General features: G+C 46.3%; 1 protein-coding gene across 1 annotated transcript in view; it reads right to left on the bottom strand.

Moving 5' to 3' along the window:
• Positions 1–13,978, bottom strand: part of OCRL (OCRL inositol polyphosphate-5-phosphatase) — a 25,428-nt gene extending 11,450 nt beyond the window's left edge. Inside the window, exons 1-14 of the mRNA XM_081898024.1 lie at positions 13,720–13,978; positions 12,415–12,485; positions 10,932–11,008; positions 10,427–10,465; positions 6,622–6,732; positions 6,440–6,532; positions 6,050–6,170; positions 5,800–5,967; positions 4,393–4,494; positions 3,964–4,078; positions 3,140–3,256; positions 2,818–3,005; positions 1,434–1,563; positions 851–873 (exon numbers count right to left, since the gene is read on the bottom strand). Coding sequence (XP_081754150.1) covers positions 851–873; positions 1,434–1,563; positions 2,818–3,005; positions 3,140–3,256; positions 3,964–4,078; positions 4,393–4,494; positions 5,800–5,967; positions 6,050–6,170; positions 6,440–6,532; positions 6,622–6,732; positions 10,427–10,465; positions 10,932–11,008; positions 12,415–12,485; positions 13,720–13,779 — 1,415 coding nt within the window. The 5' untranslated portion in view covers positions 13,780–13,978. The remainder of the gene's footprint in view (positions 1–850; positions 874–1,433; positions 1,564–2,817; positions 3,006–3,139; positions 3,257–3,963; positions 4,079–4,392; positions 4,495–5,799; positions 5,968–6,049; positions 6,171–6,439; positions 6,533–6,621; positions 6,733–10,426; positions 10,466–10,931; positions 11,009–12,414; positions 12,486–13,719) is intronic.
• Positions 13,979–14,530: the final 552 nt, after the last annotated feature.

Raw genomic sequence — 14,530 nt, 5'->3', positions numbered from 1 at the left:
ATTTTGTTAGCTAAAAAGTGGAAAACCCAAGAATTACCAACAACAGAAGAATGGCAGATGAAGATGATGGATTTTTCGGAGCTAGCCGACCTAACCGGAAGAGTCCGCGACCAGAAGGAGGAGGAATATCAGGAAGAGTGGATTAAATTTAATGATTACTTAGTTAAATATGTTAAGTTAAATTAACTGAAAACAGCTTGCAGATACTTAATTGGCTTAGGATTTTATTTATGTTAAGTGATGAATTAATATGTTTAATTTCGTAATGCGAAGATCTAAGGTTGTTAATGTTTAAGTTAAATCTTAAAAGAACTGTGATTTGGAAAACTGTTAAAAGGATATGCAATGAAATTCAACCAAGGGGAAGCGAGGAAGTCACTTAACAATGTCAATAAGTGTAATTTTCAATAAGGCTATGATTTATGTCTGTTTGTCTTATGTGTTTGTTTGTTTATAATGTTGTGAAAACCAATAATTTTTTTTTTGAAAAAAAGTCCTAAACAGCCTCAGCCCAGTATGTACCTGAAAGAGCATCTCCACCCCCATTGTTCAGCCCAGACACTAAGGTCCAGCACCGAGGTCCTTCTGGCGGTTCCCTCACTGCGAGAAGTGAGGTTACAGGGAACTAGGCAGAGAGCCTTCTGAGTAGTGGCACCTGCCCTGTGGGACGCCCTCCCGTCAGATGTCAAGGAGATAAGTAACTATACAATCTTTAGGGAAGGTATTAATGTTTTATTATGGTTTTGCATATGTTGGAAGTCTGAGGCTGCCCACCCTTGCCTTGTAGCAGTGCAGCATCCTTCTAAAAGGGCTAAGGCATTACTACGCTCACAGGACGACTTAAATCCACCATAAGATGCAGCAATCAGGCCTCTGTTTCAACACAAAATACCAATGATACTTATGCCAAGTGGGAGAAAGGTCGTAAGCGTTACGAACACACAAACCTTGGAGGGAAAAATTAAAAACGAAAAGCATCAGCAATTTAATTTGATTTAATGGAAGTAACTGCTGATAAGATGTGAGTAATGCAGATTTTCCAGATAGATGCAAAACCTAGAGCAGGAAACCTTAGACCTTTAGCTATTGCTGGACGGCAGCTATCGCTGTCCCTGACCATTGGCCACGGACATGCTGGAGCTGATGGGAGTCCAACAACATCTGGAGAGTGCGCTGACCTAAGAAAGCCCTATAACTGGGTAATAAGTCCTACTTACGCAAATTCCAAGGCAACCATCCAACTTAATTGGGGCTTGCTTCTAATTAAGGTTGCACAAAACTGCAGCCTTACAAAGCATTTGTAGAAGTTGCAGTCATTCTATGTTATAGCTACACTTTGCTCCTAACTGTCTGAAAGTGGTTTCTCTAGTCTAGGCTGGGGTATCCCAGACATAGGAAATAAACAAGGCAATATCCTAAACCACCACATATAACACAAATATGTCTCTCACCTGGTCATAGGTCAGAAGTCTCTGAAGCTCATTTTTAGTGATCAGAGTTTTCACTTCGTTGGCATCAGGAAGGCAAAGCCTGTAGTTCAGATCACCCAACCAGATGACAATGCTGGAAAAAAGTGAAGAAACCACAGCTATAGGCAAGCTCACGAGGAGGGGAGGGGAGAGGGGGCAGCCTGCTGCCAATTCCTGCAGTATGAAGTAAGACTGATAACTAGGATTGGGCAGAATGATAATATTAGGCTAGTGCTCTGTGAACAACACGGGCTCTTGAACTGGTTCCAGGCCCAATTCAGAGTATCCCTTTTGGCCTTTAAAGCATTTCAATGTTTGGGAAAAGGGTACCAGAAGAAGGCCCACTTATTTTTGCACTGCCTCTCCACTGACTAGAATCTTTCCCAGGGAACTCCTGCTCTTTCAAGAATGACAGGGCCTTTTCAGTAATGGCTCCCTGCCTTTTAGAATTATCTTCCCAAAGAGGCTCACCTGGCCCCTGCTTTGATGTCCTTTCAGCAAAGGCTTTTAAAATTTCCCCTGGTTCTTTAATTCATGGGTAGGGCGCTTGTGGCCCTCCAAACACTGCTGTAGTACACAGGAACATAGGAAGCTATCATATTGAGGCAGACCATTGACCCATCAAGCTCAGGACTGACTACATGGACTGGCAGCAGCTTTCAGGCAGAGATCATTCCCAGCCCTATCTGCACACACTGGTGACTGAGCCTGGAACCTTCTCCATGCAAAATGGCCACTCTGCTTTTGCGTTACTGCCCTTAACAAACTGCAACTCCCACCCCGATCACTGGAGAAGTTGCCCACATTTGCTATAATCTAATCTAATACATCTCTGCCACTCGGTTTATGTTGCTCTCTTTAGATCTGCTGCTATTAAGATACTGTTTATATGCTTTAAATTATCTTGAGGTGCATTTCTGATTATTATTTTAAATAAGCCACTCTGGGGAAGAAATCCCCACAATAAACAGAAATTAATGAATGAAGCCCAGCACTCGCTTCCACAGATGTTTAGTATCTGCCTGCCCTGAATGAAACAGGAGCCTACAATGCCGGGCACTTCTGTCTGCTGTAGTAGAAACCTTAGCGGTGCAGCGGCAGCAGGGATAGCTGACACTGCACCCTCCTGATGTTGCTGAACTCTCATGAGCCCCAGTTAGCAAGGCCAATTCTTAGCGATTATGGGAGTTGTAGTCCATCAACATTTGGAGAGCACTATGCTGCCTACCCTTGAGCTACACACATGCAGGAAAGTTACAGAAACATGACTCAATTTGCTTCTCCAGATAGCGGAGACCAACAAGTTACGTCAGCCAAGGCTCTCTCCCTCCAAGCCCTCGAAACGCACTCGTGTTTCATGATTGTCAGCTGCGGCAGACTCTGGTCAGGGGGCAGGAAGCTCATCCGGGCACAGATATCCTTGTAATCCTGGTTTCGGCGCTCGAAGTCTTCCACGTGGGCAGCAAGGTGGGAATTGACAATGCAGAAGCTGGTATTGTGGAAGACAAACCTCACGGCCACACCCCCCTTATTACCCTGCAGGGGCGGAGCAAAGATGGCTGTTAGCGAGCAAGCAGCAAAGAGGGGGGAACTGGTTGGCAGAGATTATAAAAACATATAGACAGATAGAAAGATAGACGTAGGGAATTCCGCTGTCAGGGTCTACTCACCATCTTCCCCATGATGCCTGTGCCCACGGTCTCCGTCATCACTTCCTTGATGTGGCTGAGCTGGTCCTTCCTGACAAAGATGAGCAACATCATTCCGACGAGACGCACCAGCTGCACCTAGAATATGCAAGGTACTGGGATGTCTACCAGATTTGTGCATTGCTTGCTGTCCTGGGCTGGCTGGCTGCAGATAGGAGTGGTGGGCGGCACCAACTGGGGATCGCCCAAGGGAAGAAGGCTCAAAGCCAGGGAACTGGTGGGGGGACGATGATGAGTTGTCAGAGGGAGAAGACTGTGAGCAAGAGGAGGTGTTGGAAACTGAAGAGGCAAGAGGGCAGGAAGATTCTGTGGCAGACAGCAGTTCAGAATCTGAGGCAGAAGTGGAGGCTGGAGGCGGGGGTCAAGAGGCAGAGATCAGGCAGGCTGCTGAAGAAGCCAGAGGGTCTCCCCATCCTGCTGCGATCAGCTCCCCTCCCTGCTGGTCTCCCAGAACAGAGAGATATTAAGAGGATGGAGTAAAGACAGTCAAGGTGTCAGAGTCTCAGGTTGCTTGGGAAGGACCAGGGGGAGGAGGAGACTTAAGAGAGTGGTGGGAAGGCAGCAACCTTCAGCCTTCACAACTACCTCACTGGGGCAAGACCTGTTGGGAAAGGTTTCTGTTATCACTAGGCCTGCACAGTTTTGGTTTCTTTGAATAAAGAATTTTGGCTTCTTTTGAATAAAACACCACTGACACCAGGTGTTTTTATTGCTGACCTTCTCCTCCTCACTCCAGCTCCTGACAGCTGTCTGGCTGCTGAAGAAATGGGTGGGGTTGGACTTACTTTCTTGTACTTGGATTTGGAATGCAGAGCCTTTTCCACAGCTGTCAGCCACTCTTGCTCCTTTGTCGAGTCAAAGTAGAAGAAAGCCTCTGTGCTCAGGTCCAGCTCCTGGAACCTAATACCAAAGTGCCATCAGACACAATACACATCCCTAGCACTGAGGCCATCCTTCCCCCAGAGCCACCTAGGCCTCTGGCTATCTTTGATGCTGCTGTAATCCACTGCCCACAGAGTGAAAGGATGGCACTGCCTCGTTCATTATGGCAGAACGTTGCTTCCTAGCTAAAAGATACAAATCCTCAGGATTCTCCTATTTTGTTCCAAGTTTAAAGCGAAAGTCTTCACACAACAGGACCTCAGTTAAGAAAGCAACTGTGGGGAAACAAAGACTGAGAGAGGGGTCTCTGAAAAGCTATTATGTTTGCTCACCCAATGCAGTAGATATCTGGGGGTTCAGAGTCACAGTTCAGCCAAGGTTCCAATCCACTGTCTGGAGACTGCCCATTCACATTCCACGTCCCCACGAAAAACCTGCAAGGAAGAGAAGGATGTGGAGCTGCAGGAATAGGACTCCAATCTGAACAGACTTGCTGGTTAAATATGCAAAGACAACAGGAGTGTGTGGCAGGTAAGATTACAAGGGCAGGCAAGATCAGGAGCAAGAAAAAACAAGTAATACCAGCCACTTCTTCCTCAACTTAGCTATTCTGGGCCCCAAATGAGCTTTGCTAATGAAAGAAAAAAGCTTTTTCCTTATATTTTTAAAGATGTGTCAGCCAGCCTGATATTTAAGCACTATCCCAGTTGCCACAGGCAACCAGAAATTCTTTGAAGGCAAGTGAGTTGATTGATCTCTCCATTCTTCCTTCACCTGGCAACCTGGTTTCCAGGCTGGCTTTCAGGGAGCAGAAAACCACCTGTCAGATCTGCTGTGCCAAACTTGTTTGGTATAAGATTACCCTGTAACACCCTTTTCCTCTATGCAAATCTCCTAAATGGAGGTTTCCTGTGTTTCCATGCTGGCCATGAAGGAAATGGCATTCCCGACTCTGAAGACAGCACAGAAATACAGCCTGTCTAGTAAAGGGGGGAAAAAGAGCAAAACAGCCTCTGTAAAACAGTAGGATCTAAAGCTGCTAACCAGATACTGATAAACCTATGATAAAAGCAGACATTAAAAACAAATTGCAGCTGGGTACTATTAACAGTACAAGGAAATAACCAAAGCCAAAACTTTCTTTGAAGTAGTAAGCTTAGCATTATCAGGATGATCCACACCAAGCGTTGAGGGGTCGGGGTCAAACACCTCCTTGTCCTCCAGCACAGCTTTTAGGAAGAGTTCCAAAGGTTTTGCTTCAGTTTTGGATTAACTGCATCTTGTTACAAAGTCTGAAGCTGTACAACCACTTAATTTTAACTGTGGCTCATTGAAACAAGCCAACTTCAAATCATGTGTTTACAAAGCTGCTAAAATTAACCACCATAGGATCTGGACACACCAAACAGTGGTTAATTTAAAATACAAGTAGAAGCTTCCAAATAGGCTCAGGGTGGGGGAGAAGTGTGCAAACATGGAGGAGAGGCTGCTGTCGTGCTCATAATATGAAACCACGGTTCAGTATGTGTGAACGCAAACATTTGGCACCAAGGAAAATTGCCCACCACAACTAATACTTTAAATTACCCACCCTTGTGGCCTGAATGAACAGGACAGTCTTTGCCCAACAATAGCACCCAACAATAAAGCTGTCATGTAGATGTCGCTTTCTCCAACCCCAAATATGATACAGGTTCCACTGGTGTTTGCATGGTGTTTGCACTTTTGCATGATCTGACCTGAAATTCTGGATGTTGACATATTCCTTCTCTCTCTTGGCGAGGACGTGCTTGATGAGTCCCTCTCTCTGTCCGGACTGCGTATGTGTGGAAGGCACAAAGAGCTTGCGCATAGTGTTGGTCACTTTGGGTTGCTCCTTGCTCATGCTCTCCTTGTCACGGATACGCCTAAGGGAGATAAGAACGGAACTCAAGTAGCCCTTAAAACCAAGGAGGCGGGAGGGCACAGTACACCTCTAAGTCAACTTACGGCCTGCTTGGTGGCAGCGGTGGTGGTGGAGGTTCACGGCGGGCACTCATTTGCTGATTCTGCAGGTTTCTTTTCTTCTCCATACTCATAACACTGAAGTTATCCTCGAATCCCAGAATCCCTGAGAGAAGAAAAGACTTCTGAAGTTAGAGAGGCTTCAGAACCATTTGGGGAAGTTTCGGGAAAGGAACTTAGAAAATACTTAACTGCAGGAAAATGTTACTGCCTCCCCACAGCACCACATTTGTCAGACAATTGCCTCTCAGCTAATGCATGTTTAGGAAGGATTGTGGAGGAAAGTCCCCTCAAGGCCTTTCCTCTAAAGGAGGCAACAATTACTTAAAAATTCCAAGCAGAAATCACAAAAGTTACATGTCAGTGTGGTTGTACCTGCAGAAGGGGGATCTACTGGCCCTGTGAGACCTTTCACTTGGTGCCAGGAAGTATGATCCACAATATCAGGGAAAGAAGTGTTTCGCGGGACTACAACAAAAATCAACAACAACACTCATGTGAGAGACTAGGCCATCTCCAACATCAAACATCAGAGACAGGGCATGGGAGTTGCTCACCTTCTTGGATTCTCAGAACCTCAGCGAGGAATCCCAAACACTGCTCCTCATCTGGGATCTCAAAGAGATGTTCTGCTGTCCAATCACCCTGCACTCGGATCTTGCAGCCAGCTTGAAGCACACACAGGAAAAGCACATGTCAGGAAACAGGGCACAACACTGATAAGGCAGAACACGGAAAATGCCCCCAATGTTTAAAAAGAGGGATGACAATAAACAGACAACAAAAATGAAGAAACAGCTTGAGGAACAATTGTGCTGTAAAATTTGACTTGTCATATTCATTACTTAATCCAAGGATGAACTTTCAGGCACACACAGTGAATGAGCAGAATATTCTTGCTTTGGCTCATACAGGAAGTGCATTACAAAAGACAAGAGATATAGCGAGACTGCACTGTAATTGAGTGGACTTGAAGCTGAGAAGCAGCCACATCTGAAGATACATGAACTTCTAGACTTTGATCAGGTTCACAGGAACCTGACACACTTTAAAAGTTACTGCTTTTATACCACAGTAAATAAAAATAAAAACAGCAGCAAAACCTTGAAATGAAACACTATGGAGAGCATTAAACACTCTACTAAGAAGTTATAAAGGAACTGAGGAAGATTGCATTTTGTAGAATAAAAGTTATGAAATAAGGTACTGTATTTTTCCGTGTATAAGACTAGGTTTTTCCCCTTTAAAAATGTCAAAAATTAGGGGGAGTCTTATACACGGGGCCATCTTGCCCCATTTCCTTAAATCTGAGTCCCCCAAAATAGGGGGCGTCTTATACATGGGGGGGACGCAGGTGGTGCTGTGGGTTAAACCACAGAGCCTAGGACTTGCCGATCAGAAGGTTGGCAGTTCGAATCCCTGCGATGGGGTGAGCTTCTGTTGCTTGGTCTCTGCTCCTGCCAACCTAGCAGTTCGGAAGCACATCAAAGTGCAAGTAGATAAATAGGTACCGCTCTGGCGGGAAGGTAAAAAGCGTTTCTGTGTGCTGCTCTGGTTCGCCAGAAGCAGCTTAGTCATGCTGGCCACATGATCCGGAAGCTGTACGCCGGCTCCCTCGACCAATAAAGCGAGATGAGCGCCACAACCCCAGAGTCGGCCACGACTGGACTGGTCAGGGGTCCCTTTACCTTTATCTTATACATGGGACATCTTATAGATGGAAAAATATGGTACATTTAAAAATAGCTGCCTACTCCCTGTTGCATTTCCAGGGCAGCAGGGGAGTGGGACTCTTGATGTGGATGGTGGGCAAGCCAAGAGCCAAAACTGGAAAGGACACCACCCTTCCTCACTGCCAGCGGAAGCTGCTCCACGAGGGCAAGTGAGGCTCTACCCCACCAACCTCAGTCTGTGCTCAGCCCCTACCTGCTGGCCTTCTAACTTACAGTCCTGTGGCTGGCCCTGCCTGTTAGATTCCTCCTCCTTAGTCTCAGTGCTCCCTGAGACGCAGCACAGAGGAGGATGGGGGCAAAGTTAGAATTAGTTGGCTCGGCCTATTACTGGCTCTGGCCCCACCAATCCCAGTGGGTGCCAGTCACTGCTGCTTTCTGCCATTCTTCACCTCATTGCCCTTTCCTTGTGACCATGGTAGATTTGATTTAAATCAAATCAATTTAAATCACGATTTAAGTCACTAGTCTGTAAGACCTGATTCAAATCACTAGTCAGTAAGACTTGATTTAAATCATTTTTTTTACAGAAAGACTCATTCTTGCATATTTACAACCTGATGAAGGTTTCATTTTTGGAACAATAAATTTTCAGAGTAGTTTTTACAGTTATATCAAAAATTACTGATTTGGTTATACTATTAGAAATACATAGACAGATAACTATGAAATTATTGTGAGGTTTAATAAGCTAACTGTTTATAATTGGGCAAATTTTCTGCTGTACTTTATTGGAAGGAGAAAAATAATCATTTCCTTAATAATAATTTAAACAATTTATTTAACTAAAACAGTAACTTTACAGCATATGTATCCATGTTTGTTAACTGATGTGGTTAAACATTTTTTTATAAAAAAAACACCTTAGACTGAGTTTTAGCACACATGAAAAACTTAAAACAAATCCTTTGGACTATAATGTAACTTAAACAGAAAACTATCTTTAGAAATATTTTTCCTCCAAAAGCATTTTATTTTAAAAATCCGATTTAAATTTTAAGAAATCCTTTTTTATTTTTAAAAACACCATTGATTTTTACCAACCCTGCTTGTGACCCTTATAAAATCAGGCCAAGGCTACAAGTGGCCCACAGGCTGGAGGTTACATGAATGTCTGTTGGTTTGAAGGGACCGCATTACACACTCTGGAAGCCACTATTTATGGCTGTTAAATCAATATACAGTGGACAACAAAAAGGAGAAAAGTTGGGACACACTGAAACAAAATGGGGAACGCTTGCACCCCTCTAATGTTGTGGGACCCCAACTCCCATCAGCCCCAGCCAGCATGGGCAATGGCCAGGAATTATGGGAGTTGTAGTCCAGCAAGAACTGAAAGGCCAGAAGTACCCCTCCCTTGCTTTAGATGGACAGGACCAAACCCTCAATCTTCCACTGCCCCCCCCCCCAGCATCCTAAGCAAACAGTTATCTGCAAGAGGGGCACACTTTTCCTGAAAATGGAGTGGGCAGCAAGCAACACAACCCCTGCACCAACCCTATGGTCAATAGGAGATGCCACTAGCAACAGGGAGGCAAATAGCTATTGCCTGCATAGTTGGCAGGCTCTTGAAAATTCACCATTGAGATGTGGTGATGGGCCAATTTTCCTAGTTACTTTTAAGAGAAGTGGGCACACACTTGTGAGTCATGTACAAGCAACCCCCGTGCAAGAACGATGTTATCTATATCTACCTGGAGAGAGATCAAGGAATGCTTTTAACATCTTGGACACCTCACAGAATTCTAATTCTCAGTTTCTATTCTAATTTTCAGTTTCCATGTGCTGGAATCCTTAGAAACAGGTGCATTTTGTGAATGAACACCTGTGTTTTTAAGAATGGACCTCAGAAGAAGTTCTGGACCCCAAGGGAAGTGCTGAAGACACTGGTTGCAGTTCTCTGGTGGCTTTCTCAACCATCTTCAAAACTCTTGTCTCTGATCTCATATCTTGATACATCCCTGCCTGTGACATTCCCTCCTCCAGCTCTACCACTCTTGAACTTCAGAAGGTTTACAGCAATATTAAATCCTGGGGTTGCATGTGCTTTGCATGCAGAAGATCCCAGGTTCAATCCCCAGCAACTCCAGGAAGTGCTGGGATAGACTTTTGTCTCAAAGTTTTGGAGAACTGCTGCCAGTCAGTGTGGCCATTACCAAGCTAGATGGTCCAATGTTATGACTTGGCATAAGGCAACTCTGTATGTTCCTTCTCATGCCTGCAACTGTCTCCCAAAGAACTTATCTCACTTCATTGAAAACCCTCATCAAACCCTGTATGTTCCAGGAAGTGTCTAGTACAATCTGTAATTCTCATCCTTTACTAAAACTGTACATGTAACTAGACTGAATGCTTTTCCCCAGCTTTCCTCTTCCTCCACTGTGAGCTTCTCAGGGCATTGATCTAGTCCTGAAGCTGTAAAGCAGCATGAAGGCAGAGGATAGAATAAAAAAAGCCTTTCACCCCAGCAGCAGTCTGACTTTTTTTGGGAGGGGGGCGGCACAACATCCAGACATCAGGGTCAGGAAGAAGAGACAAGCAGGAACAAGAATGATGAGTCAAGAGGGAAAGATGACATGTCAGTGACAGGCAATATCTATTCCTGACAGCACTCTGGTCAAGGGAGACTCACTGTTTGCTGTTATGTCAATCAGTAGAGTTTCTTCAGCCTCTGGAAGAGAATTAGAACGGATCAAGAATTAGAAAGGACCTTCCAAGAAGGCCCTCAATAGGAACATCTCTCCTCGCCTAGCCATAAAGAAAAGTCAAGTGCTGTCAGAGGAGCAGAGCACCATGATCTGGGCCTCTGTAATGGAGATACCACAGCAAATCTCCTATTTCATGGAAACCGGCGCTGAGATCTGCAAAGGTTTAGCACCGAGGAACAACATCCAAAGCATGGTCTGAAGTCAATTCCATTATTGGAGACACCTGAACAACACACCACCAGGGGCTGCGCAGTTACTCTTATGCACCAACAGGGATCTGCATTCATGCCTGCACTCCAGTCTGGAAAGCATAGTTACAGAGGCATGGTTTCCATTTGTGGCTTTTGGGGTGGGGCATTGTTTTCCCACCACCTTGCTACAAGGAAGCAACAAATTCCCACAACAGAAGAGACAAGAGAGGCTGGATACCTTGCACACACTTAAAACGGCTGTTGATGGGAATCCTCTCTTGAACACTGGGGTCTTCCTGGGAACGGATAGTGAAACTGGAACAAGATGAAAGGTGTGTAACAGTGTCTTAATTGAGGGATACAGGGAGGTGCTGTGAGAAATCTCTATTTCTTTATCATTCTGAGAGCCATACTCCTTCCTAGGCAACCTTCCAAGAGCAACATGCCAGTGCTGGGCAGGACCAGAGGCAAAAGAAAGCACAGCAATGAAGGTAAATCTCACCTTTGTACATGATAGTTCCCACAAATAACCTTTGTTATCCTCCATCCAGGCAAGCAAGAACTCAAAACACTTGGAGTACACAGCAGGGCCAGTGAGGGGAGTAGCTTAGGGAAGGTTCCAAGGGCCAGGCAAAGGAGCCTGGAGGGCCACATTTGGCCCCTGCGCCTAAGGTTCCACACTCCTGTGCTGAAAGATCCACCTAGTTATAGCTATCAGAACAAAGGACTTAGTTGGGGTTGAATTTAGGCATGAAATAGGAGCACATGCATCCAAAAGGGTATCCCTTCAAGTACACAGTCAGGGGTTTTGGGGCAGTTTTTGTTTTGTTTTTGCTCAGCCAGAAACCCCATAGGGTAGCCCTGAGCAAGTGAGTAGGACAGCAAACCTACGCTCCTTCCTGGGAGTAAACGCCAATGAACATTTAAGACTAAATTTGTGTGATTGGGCTGTAAATCTCTCTTCTCAACAGAGTTCTGAGAGTCCACTAATTTTAAGATTGGAGAATTTGTGTCTCTTACCCGTAATTTGGCAAGGATAAGCCACTGAGCAAGCCTCATAGCAGAATAGGATGTGAGCCAAAGTCTGCCATGTCTGCAACTTTCCCTCTGCCCACTACACTGTCAGAATAAGGATACAGTGGTACCTTGGGTTAAGTACTTAATTCGTTCTGGAGGTCTGTTCTTAACCTGAAACTGTTCTTAACCTGAAGCACCACTTTAGCTAATGGGGCCTCCTGCTGCTGCTGTGCTGCTGGAGCACGATTTCTGTTCCCATCCTGAAGCAAAGTTCTTAGCCCGAGGTACTATTTCTGAGTTAGCAGAGTCTATAACCTGAAGCATCTGTAACCTGAAGCGTATGTAACCCGAGGTACCACTGTATATTATGATTATAGGACTAGGGCAGGAAAGAAATAAGGTAAGCCCATTAGCCCAATGTAAGGAAACATTTTTGCACCGATCATAAACTGCCATCTCCCAAAGTGAAATATAGTGTTGATATGACTTGACTGGCATTTTAGCCATGAAAAGGCCAGGGGGCAATGAACATCTGGAGACACAGGGAGATGTCCAAGTCCTGCTCAGAACCTTGTTCTTAAAATATCCAAGGCCAGCCCCAGGAGATTACCAGGGGAGCCATGGAAGGAGTTGCCTCCTGCCCAGTCTACAGAGTACAAATGAATGTGTGGGGTAGAAATCTTCAAACTCCAGTGGCAACTTACACATATTCTTCACCACACTGTGACAGGCTCAGTTCACATGGCACTTTCTGGCTTCCCTTTACCTCCACACCCTGAGAACAAGCTAAGGAAAAGAGGGAAGGTGGTACAGAAAAAAGCCCGTGTAAAATCCTATTGTCCCAAACAATTCAGTGTGCTGCCAGCCACACATTTTCCCATAATCATATTCAATTCATACTCAACCCCATTACCCATTACACAACCAAATGAATCCCTCTTTCTGAAGCTGTGATGTTGGTAGCCCTCTGCACTGCTCTGTGCCAGTTTCATCCTTCATCAATGAACCCACCTCCCACCCAGTTTAATTGCTATGAAAAAGAGGCACAAGAAAGGAGTGTAGCCTAAAGCTTGTCTCAGAGACTAAACCTGTGCTGGCTGGAAAGGATGCCATGCCCATAATTTGTGTCCTACTGCAGATAGCAGGTGATGGTCATTCAATGGCTGAGATAAAACACTCCACACATGTCCCTTATCTCATTTACAACTTTAATAATATCATCCAATTATGAAAACAACTCCCAGGGCTGAGCCAGAAAACAAACAACAAACCAGTCTGGCCTGCTTCTCTGTGCCTGTCATGTATGATCTAGTTGAGTTTCCTGCATTGCAGGGGGTTGGACTAGATGACCCTAGGTGGTCCCTTCCAACTTTACAATTCCATGATTAATCAAGGTTTGACATGGAGAAAGCAGCAAGTGCAAAAAAAGTGTATTTCCCAGGTAACCAGGCAACCCAGGCTGGCATCCTGTTTCCAACAAAACAAAACACTTTGGAAGCATCCTACCCTCTAGAGAGATACACTGCCTTGCAACGTGCAGGCTCTAATTCAGCCGAGGGCGGTCAATTTAAGGCTCGCTTCTCCACGAAGCTGCCCTTCAGTCTTCCCGGGCTAACATGTCAAAAACAAACATCTGAGGGAACAACACGCCCCCCACCCCCGCAGGTTTCCTATCTCCAAGCAGAAACGCAGCGGAGCGAAAAGGCTGCCGGGCAACAAGGGGGAGGGGGCCGTCTCGGGAAGCTCTGGGCTCTAACATTGTGGCCCCCCCCTACCTGCCAAATCCCTCCCACCCACCTACCCCCGTTTCAAAGCCCCTCCCAGGCCCCCATCCCTTGCAACCCCCAGAACCAGCCCCCAAAGCTTAACCTGCAAGTCCCCACACAGAATCACAGTAGAGTTGGAAGGGGACCCCAGGGGGTCATCTAGTCCAACCCTCTTCAAACCGACCCCACCCCTTATGACATTCGGCCTTGCCCGACGCCTCCAACCCAGCTGGAGAAGGATACGCGAAGGCTCTTCAGCTGCTGCTCCTTCCTCCCAGGCGTGGGCAGCGGAGGAGGCTCCATGCTCCCGTCTAGGCCCCCGTGGCGGGGATTTAAAGGGGAAGATGGATAGGGGAGAAGGAAAGGGAGGGGCCCTTTGCCCGGCCGCTCGGTCCCGTCAAGGCCGTACTAACCCGGTCCGACCGACCGACCGCGCGCTCCCGACCGCGCGCTCCCGACTCCCGGCGACCTTCGGCCGCGCGCACCGCGGAGAAGAAGGAGGAGACAAGCGCAGCGCCAGAGGGCGGGCAAGAGTGGCGGCGGCGGCGCTTCCGGTTCGCTTCTGCTTCCGATCCTGCCGCCGCTGCCCCCTGGTGGCCGGAGGGTGTTCGCTGCGCCACCCTTTCTTCCCGCCCACTCCACACGCGCCTTTTTTTTAAAAAAAGAATAAAGATATATTGTTTTCCTGTTACTAAATAGTACACGCGACTCATAAAGCATTTCCTCTCTCCGCACCCTGTTTTGTTCACAAGCGGACTTTGCTGAACTACAGTGGCCAGGAGCTCGTTGGCTCTTCCCGAGGAATTCTGGGGACTGTAGTTTATCTCTTGCAGATGTGCAGGGCACAGCTGCCCTTAACGCAGCGGTTCTCAACCTGTGGGTCCCCAGATGTTGTTGGACTACAACTCCCATCATCACTAGCTAGCAAGGCCAGAGCTCAGGGATGATGGGAGTTGTAGTCCAACAACATCTGGGTACCCACAGGTTGAGAACCGCATTGCTGCTCCCAGGAAACTTCGGGGGAAGCACGTGCTCTCAATGTGGCACTTTGGAA

Source organism: Podarcis melisellensis (genome assembly GCF_964234715.1).
Source record: "Podarcis melisellensis genome assembly, chromosome: Z".
In the NCBI taxonomy this organism is placed as follows: Eukaryota; Metazoa; Chordata; class Lepidosauria; order Squamata; family Lacertidae; genus Podarcis; species Podarcis melisellensis.
Note: the sequence above shows the minus strand (reverse complement) of the source record. Positions and strands in the feature narration are given on the sequence as shown.